This window comes from Rhineura floridana, chromosome 3, assembly GCF_030035675.1.
Source record: "Rhineura floridana isolate rRhiFlo1 chromosome 3, rRhiFlo1.hap2, whole genome shotgun sequence".
NCBI classification, from domain to species: domain Eukaryota; kingdom Metazoa; phylum Chordata; class Lepidosauria; order Squamata; family Rhineuridae; genus Rhineura; species Rhineura floridana.
In genome coordinates, this window is record NC_084482.1 from 38,609,553 (window position 1) to 38,631,580 (window position 22,028).

General features: G+C 40.7%; 1 protein-coding gene across 5 annotated transcripts in view; it reads left to right on the forward strand.

The window, feature by feature from the left end:
• The first annotated feature begins 3,145 nt into the window (after positions 1 to 3,145).
• RHOT1 (ras homolog family member T1) overlaps positions 3,146 to 22,028 on the forward strand; it is a 64,742-nt gene continuing 45,859 nt past the window's right edge. The window contains exons 1-4 of one of the 5 annotated variants that reach the window (XM_061615361.1): positions 3,146 to 3,535; positions 15,226 to 15,284; positions 16,634 to 16,715; positions 21,714 to 21,757. In XM_061615361.1, coding sequence (XP_061471345.1) covers positions 3,499 to 3,535; positions 15,226 to 15,284; positions 16,634 to 16,715; positions 21,714 to 21,757 — 222 coding nt within the window. In that variant the 5' untranslated portion in view covers positions 3,146 to 3,498. Of the gene's footprint in view, positions 3,536 to 3,592; positions 3,615 to 15,225; positions 15,285 to 16,633; positions 16,716 to 21,713; positions 21,758 to 22,028 lie in introns of those variants that run through there. The other 4 variants (XM_061615364.1, XM_061615363.1, XM_061615365.1 and 1 more) reach the window with 4 other exon arrangements.

The window sequence follows — 22,028 nt, forward strand, 5'->3', positions numbered from 1 at the left end:
CCAGCAGCATCTTAAGGCAAAAGGATGGGCCAAGTACCTGAGCCTCAGTGTATGAGGTGCAGTCAATGAAGGGGGGGCATAGGGAGCTGCCTGCCACCAAGTCAAACCATTGGGTACATCTATCTCTGTACTGCCTACACTGACTGGCAGCAGCTCTCCTGTGTTTCAGGCAGGGAGCCTTCCCAAGCCCCACCCAGAGATGAACCTGGGACCTTCTACATGCGAAGCAGGTGCTCTGCCCACTCAGCCACAGTCCTTCTCCAGGGAGTGTGGGGAGTTCCAGAGGGGAGAGAGGATGCCAGGGGTGGCTCAAGGCATGTTTGAGGGAGAAGGGAAACTGGGGGAAGGGGGGCTCTTTTGGCAGGAGCCAAAACACCACATTTCAAATGAGTTTTCTCTTATCCACTTTTTTCACTGTTCAACTTTCACATCCATACATAGAGATCAGGAATACCATGGTCTGAATGTTCCTGACTTTAGTGTTCCATGATACATTTTTTCATTTGAGAACCTTTTCTAGTTCTCTCATAGCTGCCCTCCCCAGTCCTAGCCTTCTTCTGATTTCTTGACTATTGTCTCCATTTTGGTTAATGACTGTGCCAATGTGTTGATAATCCTTGACAAGTTCAATGTCCTCATTGTCAACTTTAAAGTTACATAAATCTTCTGTTGTCATTACTTTAGTCTTCTTGATGTTCAGCTGTAGTCCTGCTCTTGTGCTTTCCTGTTTAACTTTCATCAGCATTCATTTCAAATCATTACTGGTTTCTGCTAGTAGTGCCTAAATAGTGTGTGTATAACCCCCCAAAAATGCAGGTCCAAATTGTTGCGCTGTGTGTAGTTGTGTTGCTTAATTTCGTTTAAAAGCAGCACCACAGCAGCAGAGAGTAACAGCAGATGTTGAAATGCGAGTGTGCCAGCGTGTGCATGTGTTTGCCTAAGAAAGCAGGCTTTTACCCTGCATAAGCATCACTGAGACTGGAGACTTAGTAAAATAAGAAAAAGCTACTTTATTTATAGAAATACATTGTAGATAGAAAAGGCAAACCTAGTTCTAACTAACTAGCTAAGTTGGAGGCATAACTCCCAGGTGTAGGAGTCAGCCCCATGCTCGGACAGAGAGCAGAGACAAAGGGAGTCTCCTCTCTCCTGTTCAGCCGGAGGACAAAGGAATGGAAAGGGCAGAAGGAGGAGGGGCAGGTAAACTTCCCTAAAGGCGTCACAGTCTAGCAACAGAAGGAAGTCAGTCAGAGCATCACAGGTAAAAGGTAAACAAAGCCTATCCATCTGGAGGACCCTAGCTCTATCTTCCTTCTGGAGCTTAAACAAAAGAACAAAACAGGAGTTGCTCTTGCCCCACTTCCAACACAAACCAGACTAAAGCAAAGCTTTCATTTATTGAGAGAAAAGAGAAGAATAGCATTACAAAATTACTGGGTGCGTGGCAGCATTAATCATTAATACCCTAACCCATTCATAACTATAAACTAAAGAAATAAAAGATCCCTATTGCTATAAGGAATGACAGGTATCAGAGATTACCTATCCTAGGCCCAGGAGTGGGCAATGGAATACAGCTGAAGTAATGTGAAGCAAGATCCTCCATGGCGCAGAGTGGTAAGCGGCGGTAATGCAGCCGAAGCTCTGCTCACGGCTGGAGTTTGATTCCAACGGAAGGAGGAAGTCGAATCTCCGGTAAAAGAACATAAGAACATAAGAGCCTGCTGGATCAGGCCAGTGGCCCATTTAGTCCAGCATCCTGTTCTCACAGTGGCCAACCAGGTGCCTGGGGGAAGCCCACAAGCAGGACCCGAGTGCAAGAACACTCTCCCCTCCCGAGGCTTCCGGCAACTGGTTTTCAGAAGCATGCTGCCTCTGACTAGGGTGGCAGAGCACAGCCATCATGGCTAGTAGCCCTGTCCTCCATGAATTTGTCTAATCTTCTTTTAAAGCCATCCAAGCTGGTGGCCATTACTGCATCTTGTGGGAGCAAAAGGGATTGAGGTCCACTCAGCCTTCCATCCATCCGTGGTTGGTAAAATGAGTACCCGGCATACGCCGGGGGGCAAAGAAAGGCCGGGGAAGGAACTGGCAATCCCACCCCATATAGACGGTCTGCCTAGTAAACGTCGCAAGACATCACCCTAAGAGTCGGAAACGACTCGCACTATAAGTGCGGGGATACCTTTACCTTTACTTTTTTAATGTGAAGGAGCTCTGACTAAAAAGCAGGAATGAATCTCCTTGTCTCAAGGTTTGCACCAAGACACAGACTCCCTTCCTCTTCTGTGGCCTGCAGTCCTGCACCGTGTTCCTTGAGAGCGTAGTAGTTACACAGATGGGAGCTCAGATCGCCATCGCCACCCTCCTAGGTCTCCAGTCCCACTCTTAAGTACACTTTCCCTCTTACAAATCAATGTGAAAAGGAGGGGTCTGGGTATGAGGTGATCTCGTGTGTGTGTGTGGCTGACACTCAGAAAAACTCAGGCTACTTTCTAATGCTTTCTTTAAACAATGGGATCTTTCTGCTAAGCTTCCCTCAAGCAGGCTTCCCTCAAGCTCAAGAAGATAACATTTATTTCAGTTTCTCTTTGTTATTTTAGTTGCCCATAGGATGGCCTTGCTTCCGTCCTTTTTCACAGTACTGAGGAATGCACAACGAGCCAGAAAACAGTGGGTGTGGGGTGGGAAATGTAGTCCAGAATACTCAATAACCAAATCCAGTGAAGTGGTCGCCTCCCATTTCTTCCTCTCCGCGCCGTCGAGGGAATGCAAGCGTGCCTTGGACACCCTGTGCTAGCGTGTAAGCTTGCTATGCTTTGTTCTTCTAACACTGTAAAATGGAGATCCCAGAAAGATGTGTGAGCCACTCTTTAGTTTTTGCCTTCTCTATAAGAAGTATATTGCAGACGGAGGCGCAGCTGTGGACAAGGGGAGCCGTTCTATCCCTCCCCCCCAATCTAAATGGTCCTCTATGCTATTTCAGTGCACTGGTTACACCACGAGTTCAATTCACAATCGGAAGTTCAACTATAGTCTGTTTTGAGTCTGTCACCCTTTGACTACAGCTTCCCGCGCTACATTTATTTGCACTTCCGTCACGAAAATGAAGCGATTTCCGCTTTAATATAGATTGAGGCCGCCACTGGCGGGCATATAGGACTTTCACCATAAAAAGACACAAGGATAGAGCGACGTCCTGGTTAAGAATCACGGCCGCCGCCAATGGCGGCTTTTGATGCAGCACCGGAAGTTCGGCCTCGTCTGTCACTCTAGCCTTATCTCTCTCCCTTCTCTGTGGGTCGCGGAGGGGAAGGTTGCAAACGGGGCGGTGGAGCTAGCCGACTGTTGGAGGCGGGGTGGCGGGAGCGCAGCGGAGAGACAGCTTGAGCAGGCCGCGGCTTCCCCCTCCCTCCTCCACTTCCTTTCCTCCCCCCCCCGTGCCCTGATGTGAGCGGGGCTCGGATTGCGAGGCCCAGTGGGAGAAGGAGCAGGGCGATGAAGAAGGACGTGAGGATCCTGCTGGTGGGAGAACGTGAGTGAGGGAGAAAGGAAGGTCAAGATTAGAGGGGGAGGAGGGGAAGGACGGAGGGCAATTCCCTCCTCGCGTCCAGGTAAGAGGGTGAAGGTGAGGGCGAAGGGCTGGGAAGGGGAAAGATGAGGATATGGAGGAGGTGCAAGAAAGGGAGTGAAGGAGAGGAAATGTTATGGTGGTTAGGGTGCACGTGGTTGCCTTTTTTTTTTTTTTAAAAAAGAAAAGAATAGGAAGCTGAGAGAGTGGATGGCTGGGGCAAGTGGGTGTTGTGGACGGGTGATGAAAGGACCAGCAGATTGGAGAATTGCAGTGTTTAGGAAATGGAAAGGGGTCAGGGAGAAGCAAGGAGGAAGGCTAAGAATGGATAAGAAAAGTTTTGTAGAACTGAGGGGGGCAGAGACGAAACTGGCTGAAGGAATTGCAGGAATAAAGTTGGCAAATGGATAGGAGAACGCCAGCTGAGGAAGCAAGGCAAAAAGTGGGTGACTGGAACACTAGGAGTATAAGAAAGGAGAGGGAGACAAAATATCTACCTTTTGGAGTAGGCCTTCTGCATTAATTTTCTGAACTAATTTTCTAAGTTTTTAATGTTGGTTAACTCTTCTTTGAGATGGAAGGGCTGTAGCATATCAGCTTTGCATGTAGAAGGTCCTGGATCCAGTCCTTGCATCTCCAGGTAGGGCCAGGAGAGTCTCCTGTGGCCATGGGCTCCTTCTGGGAGACAGGGTGGGATATAAATTTAATAAACAATAATAGGAGAGCTGCTGCTAGTCAGTGTAGACAATACTGAACTAGATGTAAGCCAGCTTCCTATATTCCTAGATGGCTGGGGAAGTGGAGTGACACTTTGTACTCAATTCTACCCACTGGGAAAAGACTAGTGTTTAGATTTTGAGTTTTGAAGGTGGTGATGGGGGTTGCATCTATTTATGTATTCCAACTCATCTTTTGTCTTCACATTTTTGCTGCCAAGCATCTTTTGTCAGTCCTTTCCAGGTCAGCTGCCTCACTCCGGGAAATATTCGTATAGCTAGTCTTTCATTTTTTATTTAGCCTTAGCCTAGTCTGTGACTCTGCCTGAGACATTACTGACTCATGCTGAATCAAATGTGGATTTTATAAAGTTTGAAAGAGGTAATCTGTTATTAATATCCCACCGTCTTTATCAGCTGTCATGAAGATTTGGTATTGAAGTGAATTTTAAAGAAGTTCCACAAGCATATGTAGAGATATGAAAGCCTGGGGTAAAAACAGCCTGGGTGAAAAAGGTTTTTTTTTGTTTCTCCTCCCCTCTCCAATTTTTTTCCAACCCTTCACATCTCTAATCATATGCAAAGAATGTTGTGTTTCACCATGATCACAAAATATTAAGGGGAAAGAATGTATTCTCTTGAAGCTGTACAAGGTAAATGGGCACAGTGTAAGTTAAACTGCTGTATAATGCAACTTTCCCATAATACAAGGGTTTTTCTGATTAGTGTACCATTTTAATGTGTTGCTTTTTTCTGCTGCTTTGTGAAAATATTGGGAAGGTGAGCAGAACTACAAAGAAAGATGACTTTGGTTACAATCCTCAGCACATTTGCCAGAGAGTAAATGTGCTTAGGATTGCTCTGTGCAATAATACGTTCAGGGTGTTGCCATTCATTGGGAAAGATCTCTGAAATTTAATTTGAGGGACTAATCTAGGGTAGTTTTGCCTTCTGATTGTATTCTTATGTGTAAGATTGTTCTCGTTCATGGACTGAAAAGATTGGAGTATTCCTTAAAGTACTCTTGCTCTGGTTATGAGATCATGAATGGGATTCGAGGATGACCATTTCTGGATATTTGTCTTTGATGCTTGACATCTCCTTTCTGCTCTGCTCCTGCAATTTTTTCTTACTGTTTTTTTAAAATGTGTACTCAGTTGCATACATACATGCATAAAGGTTAGATATTGTTGCAATGCTACTATTAGACCACTTCAGAAATGTCTTATTTTCTAAAACAGGCGTGTAGTTCTTTTGTGTCCAGAATGGAGTAGCTTTGCATTAAGATTTCACAAGTACTCTCTGTGTTGCAGTTTTTAAAATTTGTTTGTGTTTCCTTTAAATTTCTAGATTTTGTTGTGTGTGTTTACAGTATAAAAGGGTATGGCTTGGTATTTTAGGCATGGGGTGAATGATATCTTCCTGGAAGATTTAAATCAAGAGCCATGTTTAAAGATTACTATTGTGCTGTGTTGGATTAAAACAGTGCAGTTAGTATTCTGTCTCATGAGCTGTTTTGTTGCTGGCCTGTGACCTTGGGGAAATAACTCCTAGGACCAAGCATAGAGACCCACATTGTAGCCACATGCATTGGGTCTCTCTTCATTCCTGTGCTGCAGTTGGGTCTCCACTCTGCATTGCAAACAACTTTTAAAAATCAGGCAAGACTCTGAAAAAGTTGATTTTTGGGGTGGTGTGAGAGCAAACAGCAATCGAGGAACAACTGTAAGCCTTATATTTTGTAGTGCGTGCTTTTTCCCATCCAATTCTCTTCATTGGGATCCCAGGCTGCAATGCTGCCTAACTAGGTGAGAATAAGCTAAGCTTAAAGTCAGGCATGGTAACCCCCAACTCCCATCAGCCCAGCCAGTATGGGAGTAGTAGTCCAGCAACACCTAGATGGCCACACATTGCCAGCCATCTAGGTTTAGGATGCAGTGGTATGTTTATCTTGAGAGCTTTGGATGCTGTGTAAGGTGCTATAAGAGAGTGCTGGGGCACATGCTAATGTCAGGACCCTTGCTGCTTGCTGGTTGTTGGAGTTTCTGAAGGTAGCAACTTGGAGGACTAGCCTGTTAAATTGAAATCTTCAAGTTCTCCATTACCATCAATTGAGCTTCAATGCTGATAGTCTAGTCTCAAATCGGAAGCCTAAAATTAGATCGAATTCTTTATTTAATCAAGTATGTCAGCTGCTTGCATTTTTTAAAAAAATCAGTGCATCCACTGAAGTAGGAGCAATATTATACACTACAGCAGGCTTGTGGTACCTGTGGACCTCCATATATTGCAGGACTATAACTCTCACAGTCTCAATTCTTTGGCTATGCTGGCTGTGGCTGATGGAAGTGGGAGTCCAACAAGGTCTGGAGGGCCACAGGTTCCCCACTCTTGCACTAGGGAAACCCAAATCTTACTCTTTTAATACATTATTTGTTTAATTTTTTTGTCTTCTGAATATAATACTTGTCTTTCTGTAGGACACAAAGTTTTCTTAACATGAGTCCTGGCATTATTGTAGATATTAATGGCCTGCTGTATGCATGCTCACTTTCATGTCCTGTCATGGATTTAGTTATACCAGATTTCCATAGCTCATCAAGTTGTACTGTAGAAAAGCCAAAACTAGTTATGTTGCAATAAGCAGGTATATATTTTGATATGACGTTTGGATAATATTCATGACTTGCAGTACACTCGTTCCCTCAACTCCCACAATGCCAGGAGCACATTTTTAAATGTTTTTTTCATTTCTAATGAAAATTGCAGCAAAGATTAAGGGAACTGAGATTCTGCTTTTTCTTTACTGGATATTGTGTGCTGCACTTTATCTAAACAAAGATATTTAAATGCATATTATACCCTATTCTGTATACTTTAAGATAAAATGTAAATATAGCTAAAATAATCTTGTGCTGATCCTTAGCCAGTAGAAACAGAGATGCAGAGTCCAGTCAGCTGAAGACGGTCTGCTTTTTAAGATCATGACATGGAAGGGCAGTAGGTGTGTTCTACAAATTATTATTAAGCTATATGCTTCTTTACTTATAACAAAGTTTTCTTAAAATGATTTCTGGCATTATTGTAGAAATGCAATAATGTGCTCACTTTCGAGTCCAGTCAAACTGAGCATCACATTATTTTCCTGGCAACTCTGGCTGCTCTTTAATTGTACTTGAGTGTGAGTCTGCCTTGCCAAAAATGCATGTATTGGCTTTCTTGAGAACAGCATTACAATACCCTGTTTTCTGGAAAGCATGCTTTCCAATTTCAGTGCAGTTGCAGCAAGTTTTGAACAAGTAAACTTGCCATAATATAAATGTTTATGCAAGTAGCCTTTCGCTCAGCAAAGCTTTAAGGTAGTAGAGCTTTTCTTGAAGCCTTTGGACAAGGGAGAGCAACTGGTTCACAAACTGTATCTTGTACAGCATTCAGTGTCTTATTACTTGACTTTTATTTGAGCATGTGAATGGCTACCATAGAAAAACATTGAGGAGATATTTGGCAACACGGAAAGCTTTGTGGCTTCTGATTTGTGGTGGTGGTTGCACACATTCATGTCATTGCTTGATCTTGTAGTTGAGGTGTGTGCATATATGCATACATGAATACTCACATAAGCTTGCAGTTCTAAAACCACATTTGATTTTTTTTAAAAAAAATCAATTCTGTTTAATTCAAAAGGAATGCACAATACAGTTTTTCAGAATACCTCAACGTTTTTTTTGGTCAGTTTCTGTATGAGGTGGAATCCAATGTTACCACAGTGCTTTCCTCTCCTCTCCCCTGCAATCCCCTCCCACACTGTCCCCTAATTTGCTCTGGAGGGTCCCCATGCCCTCTAAAACAGATTTTGAGGCTACAAAAGGGAAATGAGAAGAAAGGGAAATCCCACTGTGTGAGCCAAAGTCCGTTCCACCCACATACCACTGGATTCAACCCACTTTGTTTATGGCAGACAGTTACATGGTAGCTTTACTTAGTTTTTTAAGTAACAGGTTTTTAAACCTGGTTTAGAACTGAGATTTATTGGTTGGGTGTGTTTTATTAAACTGAAGCATTCTTTATTTCACTGTATTATTGAAATTGAGGTATTCAGACTTCATTAGTAGTTAAAGCCCAAAATCCGTATGTTCCTGAGGGAATCTCATCTTTTTCCTACAAGAGAATCTTTTTATTGTGAGTTAATCTTAAATATTCTGTATAAGTTTCATGTTGCACTGATTTGATTATTATTCTTTGAAAGTGTAGCTTTAATGTAGTTTGATATGTGAATAGGTTGAAACTGCTGCTGTGGTCCTGTGAGTTCCAGCATGGGATGCCCAGAGTTGTTATTGTTATAAGAAGGTAGTGCATTCTTATCAAAACTGTGTCTAAACCTCATTGAATCAAGACAAAGCTGAACTTCCAAAAGTATAATTAAAATAGACAGGATTGCTTGGCTGGTGGATTTACTGTTAGCCCAGAAAATGTAACATAATGAGTTACATTAAGTTATATAGAATGTTTTAAGCACAAAAGTGTACAAAAGATGGAGGTGGGTGGTGACTCTCCTAATCTGGTCAATACAGGATGTGGAGGCATTCATATTTTGTGTGTGTTTTGATTAAATATGAAGGGACGTTTGCATTGCCTAGCCCAGTTAAGACATACACAAAGCCAAGAAAAGCTTGTCCATCTCTTAGCAACTGCTTGTCCAATTGTATGGTGTGTAATATTCTGGAACAGTTATGGCTATCAAATACAATATGAATAGTGTGATTATTTCTAGCAGCAAGATTCTACTCTTTTTAGAGGTCTGAGTAACGGTGCTGTAATGGGCCAGGTCAGATATTGGCTTGAAATATGCATAAAATATGCTGAAATCATTTACATTTGCTCACAGTGGCTTAGTTTATAGCTTAGCACTGCATAAGTGGCAAAAAGTAGAAAAGGTTTATTTTAAAAGTGGGCTTCTGATGCCCTCCTTTCTGAATAAAGCAATGTTTTATTATGACGCATAGTATAAGATAAGTTGTCTAGGCAGTCAGCCAACATTCCGGCTGTTTACAAGGAAGCTCCTTATATGGCGTGGCTGATACTTGCAGACAGGGCAAGCAGACTTTCCAGGGAGTTGAGAATAGAAGACCCACTAGGAGCGTCTGCTTAGCGACCTAATGAAGAACCTGAAGAGTTGCATAGAGAGGAGGCAGCATAACTGATATGGCCATAGGAACACACCTTCCCTTTGATAAGAAAGTGTATAAAAGCCAGGTTTTATAGCACTCATGACCCCTCAGCTCTGCTGGAGTGGGGGGGTCGAAGAAAGCAGGAGAACCATCCATCCTTTCAATCCGACGTCTGATGGGTGATGTATTATGACATGTATTTCCATGTACCTTGTAACTTTGGCTCTGTAATATGCAGAGCTTGGGAAAGCTACTTTTTTTTGAACTACAACTCCCATCAGCCCCAGCCAGCATGGCCACTGGATTGGGCTGATGGGAGTTGTAGTTCAAAAAAGTAACTTTTCCAAGCTCTGGTAATATGACTTAGAGTTTAACTCAGTTCTTCATCTTTTGTAACTTGTTCTAAGATGTGCCTTCAAATTCTTATACTTTGATGTTAAATGGATATCCAGCAACTTCTTTCATGCTGATACATATTTCTAGTTTTCTGTTTCTGCAGTGATGGCTAAGGCCACCTAGAATACATTTTATTAGTTGTAGTATGCAAGGTATGAATACATACAGTAGCATATATTATAAAGACTGTTCTGCTGTCTGAAGTCTGACTCCCAAATAGAACATTTCTGGTACCTCCCAAGATTCAGGAATTCTTGAGTGGAGTCTCCTCTATCCTCTGCCTGCACTGGATGACTGCCGTTGATAACCTGTGAGCTTCGTGAACTAACGTTCAACATACAAGGACTCTATGTAGATACAGAGGAAGGGAGAAAGCAAGAACCCTCCCTGTGCATTTGCTGGCAAGGGGGCCAGCCTTGCTGGTATCAATGCCATAGGAATTATTTTGAATCCTCTTCATTCTATGGGGTCACAACAAGAATTCTACACATAGAACTCTGGATGGATCAAATGCGCTTTCAACATATCATGTGGCTTCTCTGTTCAGCCACTGTTGGCTCTGCGTTCATGTGCAGGGCATTATAGATAGGGGCAGTTACAGGGATGCTGTGTGTGTGTAGGTGTCCGTGCCAAAGCATCTCTGGTTTTTCAGGAACTTATTCCTGTTTAATACCAAAGAAGCATAAGAAGCTTTTTTTTTTGGTAACTATACCCATTCTAAGAAGAGAAGCCTCTGTTCTCCATCCGAGTCCTCAAATGAACTCTGACCCCATGACTTGTACTATGTTTTCATTTTGGGGACCTTGTGGTTGCTTTTTTCATTTTGAGGGCAATTAATTTGTGATGTTGGTGGAAAGATGATGTCATTAAACTTCAGTAATTTGCAGAAAAGCTCCAGAATGCTATTTTTAAGTGACATGATTCAGCAAGCTTCTCTGCCATACATCAGAATAGAGAAAGTAGGTTAAACACCATATTCCACTACTATGCTGTGTGGGATAACACTAATTGGCATATACTAAGCTGTTGTCTCAGAGTTAAAATAGAATCACACTAACAAATTGCCCCTCCAGATTTAAGAGGTAAAACTGTAGCTCTTTACACTTCAGAAAAAAGTGTCCCAAATTATTATAGCCATACTAGCATTGTGGCATATTTCACCTCAAGAGGATTGCTTTGATTATCCCCTGCTTTCATCCTCCACCCCGTTCCCCAAAACATCACCAAAGCATTCTGAATCAAATAAAAAATGATACATATGCAATGCAGACAGCCTAATGTTGCAAGCATTTAAACTTTCTCCAAATCCAAGGGTAAAGAAGCACTTCTTGGGGGGGGGGAGAGAATGACAATGCCCTCTTTGAGTTTGCTTCCGAGAAAACAAGCAACTGGAGACAGTTTGCAGCATCAGCAAGCTTTGCGTGAAATATCCCTGGCAAAACCAGCAGTTGTTAAAGAATTGTAAAAGTCTTATAGAAATACTGCTTGCCATTCCTCTACAGTACCTGACCATTTGTTGGACAGAACTGTTTAACCTTAAACAGTTTGGTTGGGCTGGGGGGAAGCTGGTTGCTTTCTTTCACCTGCTATAGCATACCTGACTCTGTGCCCTTCTGGCTTTCTCTTCTGCTAGCTAATGATTGGGGTGTATGCGTTGGAGCTGTTCTTTTTTTGGTGTTTGCAGACCTAGAGGGTTTCTATCTAAAACAGACTGCTGTGGCCAACTTCTCTCCCCAATGTAGGCTCTTCTGTACTTGGCAGAGATTGCTGTATGTGCATGGATTTTTTTGTATCCTGCTGGTTGTCCTATTTTCTTAGAAAATAGCCACGGTTGAAGCTGAGTTTGTAGCGTTGTTAGGGAACTCTGTAAAATGTGCAGTCATTTTCATGGCATTTGCTTACCTTTTGCATGTTGAAACAACATTTCAAGAAACAGTAAGTGCTCCCAATATGTTAAAGGGCAGGTGAGGTGATGTTGAAAGAACTAGTATTCTGCAAGTCTAGTCATGTACAATCTCTGTGGTTCCTTGTTTGAGAAAGGGTCTACTGATTTGTGAAGAGAGCTAGCACTTAGTTATATGGAGTGTAACTGAGGTGTAAACTGACCTGCTCTCCCAGATCTATAATATTTCATATTGGCAGATTTCAAGCTAACTTGTATGAAAACATTCTTTAATGAGCCTACCATCTTTCAGTGCTAGTTTGCCTATTTTTCTTAATGTATCCTTTTTATTATAGTGTATTTTTTAAAAATTGGATCAAGTCAAATGCCTCATGCTACTCTTCCAAAAATATGGCATATTTCCCAGGCCAGGCACAAAATCTGCTCATCCTCTTAGTGTTTTTAATAACAATACTATGCTGACCTGCAAGGCTGTGGAGTCGGAGTTGTGGAGTTAGAGTTGGAGTCGGGAGCAATTTTGGGTGGAGTCGGAGTCGGTAGAAATGTACCGACTCCGATTCCGACTCCTTCATAAATGGCAAATGTATATTAACTAGTAATAACAAATTTACTGTAATAAAATGGTAGCACAAGGCATTTCATCACCACCACCATGTGAATCCAGAGCTTGGAAATGTTACTTTTTTGAACTACAACTCCCATCAGCCCCAGGGATTGGGCTCGTGGGAGTTGTAGTTCAAAAAAGTAACTTTTCCAAGCTCTGGATTCACGTGGTGGAGATGATGAAATGCCTTGTGCTACCATTTTACTACAGTAAATGTGTTATTACTAGTTAATATACATTTGCCATTTATAAAGGAGTCAGACAGTAGAAAAATAGAGAAGTTGGAGTCAGAGTCAAAGGTCTGGCGTACCGATTCCACAGCCCTGCTAACCTGAAAGAAGCAATACTTGACAACCCAGCTGCCTTGCTTGTCTAGGAATCTAATTTCTGATTCTTAATGAGTGTCTAGGAATGTCATTGAAAGAAATCTAAGAAGACATACAGCTGAAGGGGACTGGTGTTATTGTTAAAGGAAGGAGAGCAGGTTGGCAGTGGCCTGAGAAGTAGAGATGGCCCCACTCCTGAACAGACAGAGGTGAAGCTTTTTGGAACGAAGGGTGGAAATAGTTAAGGAAGAAGAGGCATGGAAAATCTTCACTTGGAGGCCTGAGGTGGAAAATACTGTCTGAACAGGGATAGAGTAATATCTTTAAAGTAGGGCCCTCCAAATGTTGTTGGACTACAGTGGACTTGGGAGAAGGCAGCTTCCTATGTTCCTGACTTTCATCATCCTTGACGTTTGGACATGCTGGCTGGGTCTGATGGAGTCTAACAACATCAGGAGGGCCAAAGGTTCCCCATTCCTGCTATGAAGCTGTGGAGAAGAGGCCTCCAAGGCATAGCACCATATCTGCCAATAGGAAGACAACTGAGAGAGGAGGTCTCTCTCAGGCCAAGGTTATGTAGTGTATCTTGGAGTGGGTGGGGGAGGATTTTCTTTGGTTACGTGGTTCTTTGGTTTTCTGTGGTTTTTAAATAAAACATTTTGAACTATAAATATCTACTAAGAAATCAAGTTATTTGGACTATATGTTCTGTTGTTGAAGGAATGTTTTCATAATGCTACACTGAAAACTTTTTGAATTATTTTAAATTGGTTTTGTGGTGATTTTTTTGTAAGCTAATACAAGGTCCAGTAGGTTCTTGGATCATGATATAACAATAATCCTGATACCATGGATTATATACTAACCTCAAAATATATTTAGGATATAACTAAATAATCATGATACTACGGATTGTATACCAACCCCAACATATGTTGTAATTGCTTCAATGTGAAGATGGTGCTGAAAGATGTAGTTAACCTGAAAGGCAGCATCAACTGGAAGACTGGTGCTGTAGTTTTCTGGCCAAATATTGCTCGTAGAGGAGAAATGATATTGCTAGAAAAGAATTGCAAAGATTCTTTGGAGGAGGTTGGAGGGCGGTATATAAATTTAATAAATAAATATTATGAAGCTCCAAATGCTTGTTGTGTTAAACAGAATTAAAATTAAGTTAAAGAAATGCAAGTCATATGGGCCATGGAATTTTTTCTGTGACCTGTATAGCTAACACTGTGCATTCTCCACAGATGATGATAAATAATACTGCACAAAGAAAAAGCTGAATTATGTGGCTTGCATATATTGTTCAAATCAAGCGAATTGTATAATGTCTGAATTACTCTCAATTTTTAAATTATTTTTTATTGCTCTGCCTTTAGCTAGAGAAAAAAATAATGAGCTATACAGGTCATTGAAGCCTCACCTCCTGATCATTGGAAATCTTATTTTAGAACCCCTTTGCCTTCTGAGACTTCATCATGATTACTAAATTGCAAATGTTAAAGACTTGCTTTCCTCCCCTTGTTTTTCTTCGAATGAAGACTGAGATGTTGAGGAAGTTGAATTCTGCACCCAAACCACATTCTGCCCTCTGTCTGTACTTGCACAAAATTGTATAAATCCAATTTTATCCATAGCCCTATGAGGCTCTCAGAAATTGGGTCTCATCCTGTTCCAATTGGGTGGCAACCTTTGCCTTGAAATGTGCGTTATGACATGGTGGGGGTTTTTCCAAGCATTTGTTCTAAAAGCAGTCAAAATTCCTATCCTGGTGTATTTATCACAGGATTTCTTCAAATTCAGTAGTGCTTGTTGTCAGAGTATAATTTCACACCAAAAATATAATTTGCCACCCACCAAAAAGTAAAGTTACCCTGTTTTCTAGTATCGGAGCAGACAAAATTGAACTATCATACACTCACTGTATTGCCGCTTCCAGTGCATCTCCACCTACACAACACTAGTCAAAAATTGCCACTTTTTACTCTGAAACCTGGTGGGAGCAGCTTGAGTGCATTTTTAAAAATTCGCTTCAAAGAGATTTCTCAGCTGATCAGCAGATCAATCTGTTCCTCCTACAGGTGTGGCCAATGGAAATGCCTTGCTGTAGATGACTAGTGTGTTCACAGTGCCTGTGCAGTAACCAAGTAGACTTCAAAACTGTCAGAAAGACAAACTCTAATTTGTTAATTGTTAGATTAAATCCAGACCTCCAGTTTTCTTCTGATCTTGATAGAGTTTCTTTTATGCTCATGCAGAGGTGCTTTTTTATTTCCCATGTGAGATACTCTCGTTATGTGAAATACACCAAGGCTTCTAGGAAACATCTATGCCCCTCACTCATCTTAACTTCGGATCATTCTGTCACTGTAAGAAACCATAGATATTTTTTTCATGCAGGATGTGTCTATATTACAGATTTTTTGCTGGTCAGTGGAAGGTAAAACTTCATTTCCCACTGGCCTTCAAAGTCTCTGCCAAAATAAGATGTGTGATTATAGAAATCCTCCACTAATTTGTGTGTGTTCAATTTCACAGCCAGAGTTGGGAAGACGTCTCTTATTATGTCTCTTGTCAGTGAAGAATTTCCTGAAGAGGTAAGATGAATTTGTTTTAGGCATTTCTATTTTGCCTAATCAACAGTGTCCTCTAAGTAGTTGACAGTTTTGTGAGCCATCCAATTTCCATGATAATTGACTAATAATTCTGTTAGAAACGCTTCAATTTTTTTTAAAGTCCCATCAAAAATAGAAAAAAATCACAAAATCAAACAATGAAATTACTGTTTTTATAGATTTTTTTATGGGTTGGATCCAGAGATCTCTTCCCTACAGCAGGGTTGGTGAAAGGTGACTTTCCCCATCCCTCCTGTTCTCACCAGTCCACAGAAGCCCCCAAGGGTTAGTTGATCCTGTGGAGTAGGCGTGGAGTAAAGACTGAGGGGTACCAGACAGATGGCAGAAAATCAAGCAGATTTTCTGTTCTCTTTCCTCTAGAAACAACTAAAAATATAACATAGTTATTAAGATATGGCTTAATAAAATCAGTAACTGTAGGAAACCTTTGAATGTTTACAAACCAAAGGGCAAAATACTTTAATTTTATGCTATTAGGGTCTACTGCTGCTATTTTAGGAATTTCAGGTGACTAGTGTGCTGGGTTTGGCAGTAGATCTCATTTACCAGCATGCATTATGATATTGCTCTAATTCCCGTTAAGATAATATCTGCCACCATACTGGGTTGAATGAGCTCCAGTTCACCGAAGCATTTGCTAAACTTTCATTCCCCAGTTTTTAGTGATGATTTTTATTGATCTGTGTTTTGCTACTCTGGATGGTTGTTTCTGTTGTGATTTTTTAAATTTTTGTGTATTAATGTGTTTTTGTTCTGATATTTTCTTGTATGTTTTTAAATGAACGAAGGTATATAAATATTTTAAATAAATAAATCCACGTAAGCATACAGGGGGTGAAAGGCTTTTGGTGGAGTCATTGACTATTCTGAGAATGGAGTGATTGTAGTCCCTTATGTTGCCTGTTCCAGACTAATGAGGACATTAGTAAGTATAAAGAAGCCAATATCATCATTCAGTGGGATTTCATTACTTAACCTAGTTTGTCTTGAGCTTCATTGATCAGGGAAATATATAGGAAAAATACTTTGTACTGATTCAAAGTTGAAGTTTGTGTTTAGAAACCATGAAATGAATTGAAAATGTAATTTACTGTTCATTGCAAGATGCTCATTTAGAAAGCTTGGCTTTGGCAAAATTTGGAAGGACTTTGAATTTCTTTGATAGAGGCTGTAAAATTAAGCAAGAACCTGCAATATGTTACCCAATTTTCAGCTTGCTTTGAAGGTTCCTGATAGAATGTTATATTTATCGTTACATTTTTTGTGGCATTTTGACTTGTTTCAAGAATGTTCCTTTTTCACAAACCAAGGTTCCTCCACGAGCAGAAGAAATCACCATTCCAGCTGATGTTACCCCAGAGAGAGTGCCAACCCATATAGTGGACTATTCAGGTAATGGATCTGTTGATTTTGCAGATTAATATTTAAAAGGTGGGCAGGGGGAGAGACTGTGGTCTCTGTCCCTAATGGCGGTTGCAGTGTAATTGACCAATGGTATTATACAGCCAAGAGTGGCTGTATACTATAGCCAGTGTGGATTTTTCACATTCCGCAATGTTAAATTGAAAATACCCCCCATGCCATTCTGATGCTTCCCATAAGCTCATTTCAAAACAAAACGTTACAAATCTTATAGTCCTGAACTCAGAAACGCTTGCTTAAAAACCCTCTAAACTTTGGGGTGATAAACAGTCAGAAAGAATCGAGAGTTCAACTTCTAAAAAGAGGGGGGGTGGGAACCCAGAGCCCTTTTGGTCTTTTTTCTGTCAAGAGTTCTCATAATCTGTTGAAATTCATTAAAAATCAGCCATGTTCACAGAGTACCTGTAATCCTGTTACTGAGCTTGCCCCATACTCTAACCATCTTCTGCAATTTAAAAGTTAAAAAAATGCCTGGCTGATTTTTAATTAATTTAAGAAAATTTGCATTGAACTGAATGATAATGTCGGGCATGCTCAGTAAGAACCAGCTATCAGTGTTCTAAAAGCCAGACTCACAGCTGCTTGGCTCAGAGGCACATGTTACCAAATTCTTCCAAGCTACACAGGAAGTGGATTGGACTGTGAAAGACCAACTCAAATTGTGTTTGCATTTTGACAAATGTGTAGGGCAGTACAATATCTCAGACATCCTGCTCCCCTGGTGCATTCACTATAGCTGCCCAATTTCCCTGCTTTTTAAAGTTTGATAGAAATAGCTGTGGGCTATAGGTACGTTCTTAAATCGCAAGGTTTTTTGCCTATTAGTGAATAAATATAAAGGAAGATTGTGGAAATTACGTTTACGGTAGAGAGAAAACTAAGGAACCAAAAAATGCCCTCTCCCTCCCTACCCATACCAGAGGACATCTGCCTCCACTTCCACTGATAAACTAATATCCAAAAGTGGGTCTCTCTGACTTTCTTGCCCTCTAAATACCACCCTTCCTTCTGTCGTACCTATATAACCCAACCTATGGAAAAGAAAAAAATTATCCTCTGGCTAAAGAAACTTGTATCCAGCTGGATGAAAAGGTCTCTGACTTGGGGTGTACCTTTTTGTATTGTTTTTAAGCCTATCTTTATTTGTTTTTTATAAAATACCTTGAGACGCACATGGAAGGCGATTCATAAATTAATAATATTATTATTACTAGATAAATGGAACAAGCCTCCCAGATGCTCCCAAATATGGTCAGTGCTGTTTGGCAGCTGCCTATAGATTACATGGTAGTTGGAAGACATTGGGTGGAAGATTGCTGAGAAGACTTCTGGCAGCTGTTAGGAGTCTCTGCTTGGTATAAAGTACCAGGCCTGTGCTCTATTGTTTGCTTGCAGCTACAAGGCACTTGGCATCTATGATGGATTTAATGCACAGCTGGCTAGGTGCAGAATTACATCAGGTTCTGCCAAATGTTTGGAGTAAAATTAATGTATTTTTAATTGGTGGAATGGCCATGCTTCCTATTGCCATCATGTAGTCCTTTATTGGAAACTGTGGTGCTTTGTTGGAAGAAATGTTACCATTCTAGCAGCATCTGTGACAAATGTATTCGTGGGAGTGATTGAGTGGTCCAAAAGCTTCATTCATGTGGTCTGACGTGTCTGGATTTGTGGTTGAAGATGGGAGACATCACATCAATTGCATTAAATATTCATATTAATTTTAATTGAATTTTATTGTTTTTATTTCTTATATTGTACTTTATTGTATTACAGTTTGAATCTGATGGGATTCAAGCTGTAATACAATGAAACATAGCGTATAAGAAATAAAAGAAGCAATACAATACAATTAAAAATCATACAGCATCTAGCACAGCACATTACAGTTGCTACAACAGGCAGAAAAATCATTAAGTGCTTCGCCGAGACCTTCAGCAATTTCCAAGTGGCCCATGGGAAAAAAAGTTGGGGAACGCTGTCTTAAACCATGAGAAGCTCATAGCAATCTTAGTGGGGCTTCCACCATTGCTGTTAGCCTGAGCGAAGTGAGACCTTAGGTTTAACTTAGCTGTTTTGGTATTATGTTTGTAGGATTGTTGGTGCTCTGGTAATTCATTGAATATTGACAGATAAGAATGAAATTTAGTGCATATCTTTGTGGCTCGGTTCTAAAAAGCGTGGAGGATAGTGCAAAATTCAAAGTGATGTGATATCTCAATTGAAACATCGGAATGAAAGTTGGTGTGCCACATACAGGGCACCATTCTGTGGATCAAGGACAGATTCCAGCTTTACCCTCTAACCTGCTCTTATGGGTGGTGGTATATATAAGTAAGTGCAATGTAATAACATTTTGGCTCTTTTGGTTGTACTGCAACCAGTTGAGACCCATTATGTGGCTATGTGAGAAAGGGCTTTCTCGGTGGTGGCAACCCATTTATAGAATGCCCTCCCTTTTGAGATACAGCTGGCACCAGTTCATCTTTGTTTCTATCACTAGCCGAAAGCCTGTGTATTTGCCCATGGCTTTGCAGGGTATTAGAGTGTTGTCTGGGTTTGATACTGTTATTACACTCATTACTGTTTTGATGTGTTATTTGCTCATTTATGATTATTAGATTTGTCTTTAGTTTTAACTGTTCCTCATCCTGGGAGTGCTTTGTGATAGAGAGCAGGCTAAGAATATTATTAAATACATAAAATAACTCTCTTGAAGTTTCTTACTTGAAGACTTAGTTATTGGAATGAATGTTGGAGTGTACCTTCAGGATATAGTCTACATTTCTTATTCAAGTCCGTGCTCCATCCCTACGCCCAGTTTCAAGGGAGCTCTCAAACACTGTGCTTTACCAGTTTTAAAGCAGGGGTTGCCAACCTGCTGCCTGCAGGTTGCATAGCACCCACAATGGCATTCAGCAGGTAGCCCAGAATCTGGTTTTTCATTTTTTTAAATAAGTAAGTCTCTAGCTTTTCTAGAAACAGAGTTTGGAGCAAAATGTGCAGGTACCCTTCTGAGCAATTTCTGTGAAATGAGCCAGCCTGACTGTTCCTGCCTATCAGTGCTCTTAGCCAATGAGTGAAGTCAGAGCTGGGATTGATAAGTGAGTTGTTTGGACACCAGGCAATAGGAATCTCTGGGGTCCTAAGGAGTTGTTGTTTCCCCTTATCTTTTAATGCATTTTCCCCTGTTTCTGTCTTTTTTCCCTAGTCCTTGGAATCTTCATAGTTTGCCCTTCCTTTTTCCTTAGCAACCAGGAACCATCTTTTCTGTGCTGGGTTTGCTTAAGATCCGGTAGTGCCTAGAAGATATTTTGCCAATACTACTACAGAATAAGTATTAGTGAATATTAAAGAATCCTCTCCACAAAAAGGCAAATGTGAAAACTTTGCAAAGAGGTTTGGTATATCTCCTGCTTTGCATGGGCTAAAGACACTGTATAATTAATTTACAATGCAATGGAATACATATCTACTCAGAAGCAAGTCTCTTTATGTTTAATGGGGCTTACTTCCATGTAAGTGGGGGCAGGATGGCATTCTAGGCTTTGGTTTAGAGTCAGTATTAGGGAAAAATGGGGTACTTGTGCCTTTAACAGCTGTATGGCAGCTGGAATTGCAAAAGGTCAAGCCTTTTCTAGTATGGAAATACAAATATGGGAAAAGCTTCACTGTGGCTACTCTCTACTTTTGTGTTATGCCATGCCCCCATGGTAGCCATTTTATGACTGGTCCCCAGCACTCTCAACATTTGAAATGTGTCTTCCAGTCCAACAAGGTTGGTGACCTCAGTTTTAATGATTCAGAAACATTCACAGGGTTCTATGTTGCCACCTGCAGTAGCGCTCAGGGCCGGTGTCAAGCTTACAGCCTAGCCAGGATCATGTAGGAACATACTGAGATGCCTCAAAGCTATGGCTTTGCAAATCCCAGTGCTCAGACTTGTACCAGATAACCATGCAAAACAGAGGAGTTTGTTGAACAATTTTATACAACCTACAAAGTTGTTGGTCCTCAGTACAACCCTTCCATTTCCAAATATCACCTTCTTAAAAGCTAAGCTTTATTATTTTACTGACTTCCCCTATTCGATCTAGAAAAAGAGAAGGCTCTATCTTATCTGTAGCAACATTGCTCTTGGTGATATTCAGGAAAGTACATCTTAGAAACTGCTTCAGAGTTCTTACTGCAAGAATTATTTTCTCTGTGACATTCTTTTCTAATGATGGTACATATTTTTCATTCCCATCTGAATTATTTTCCACTTTAATGTGACTTCCCTGGGGAGCTGAAGTCTGAAGAGCATGTAGCCATTGATTTTTCCATGTAGTTGTAGAAAATGTCTTACAGGAAGAATGCAATGAAGTCTGTTTTACCAATGAAACTGTGTGGTAAACCATGCAAACTTTTAATCGTAAAATTGCCATTAATTCACATATGTCCAAGGCTGTTTGGAATGCAGCAGCAAAATGACTGAAGTCTCTATGTTGAAAGTTACTGTTATATTCTGAAAAATCCTTGTATAATCTTTCAGCTACAAACATTGTGAAAACTGTGGAATTGGTTTCTGTAACCAGAGGAAAAGGAGCGGGGAATGTAAAAAAAAATCTGACATTTGATTAGAGAAAAGGCAGTTATGCGTTAATGTTATAATGGACACATACGTTTAAGTAGGCTGATACTACTTTTCTGACCAACTTTATTGCTTTGTATGCAATACTCATTTGTTTCATTTATGAATCGCTTCTCATGAAACATCCTGAACAATAAAATCATCCACGATAAAAACTTATATAAAAACAATTTCAAATCCAATACAGATACAGACTGGGATAAGAAGCTCCACTGAAAAGGTTTGTTGAAAAAGGAGGTCTCCAATAGGTGCAGAACAGACAATGGAGATGGCACTTGTCTGATAGGTCACAGTGCAAATGAGCAATGTTTGTGAACTTCTCTTGTTTCATGCAGAATCTGAGCAAAGTGATGAACAGCTCCATCATGAAATATTGCAAGTGAGTAGAATGTGTCTTTTGCTCTGAAATGCTTTGTTTTATTCTTGCTTTACAAAACTTCTTACTTCATGAAGACTAGACTCTGGAATCATTCAAGGGCATAATTATCTGAGCACAATTGTGAGGCCTTTAAAATAATGGCAGAAGTTTATTTTTTGGCCTAATGCATTTATCAGATTGTACAGCTTGATTTTGGTGGGAAATAATCGCATTCCTGGCAAACCCTTAGACTGTTCTATGGCCTCTTTCCCTATTCCTGGCCATTGGTCTA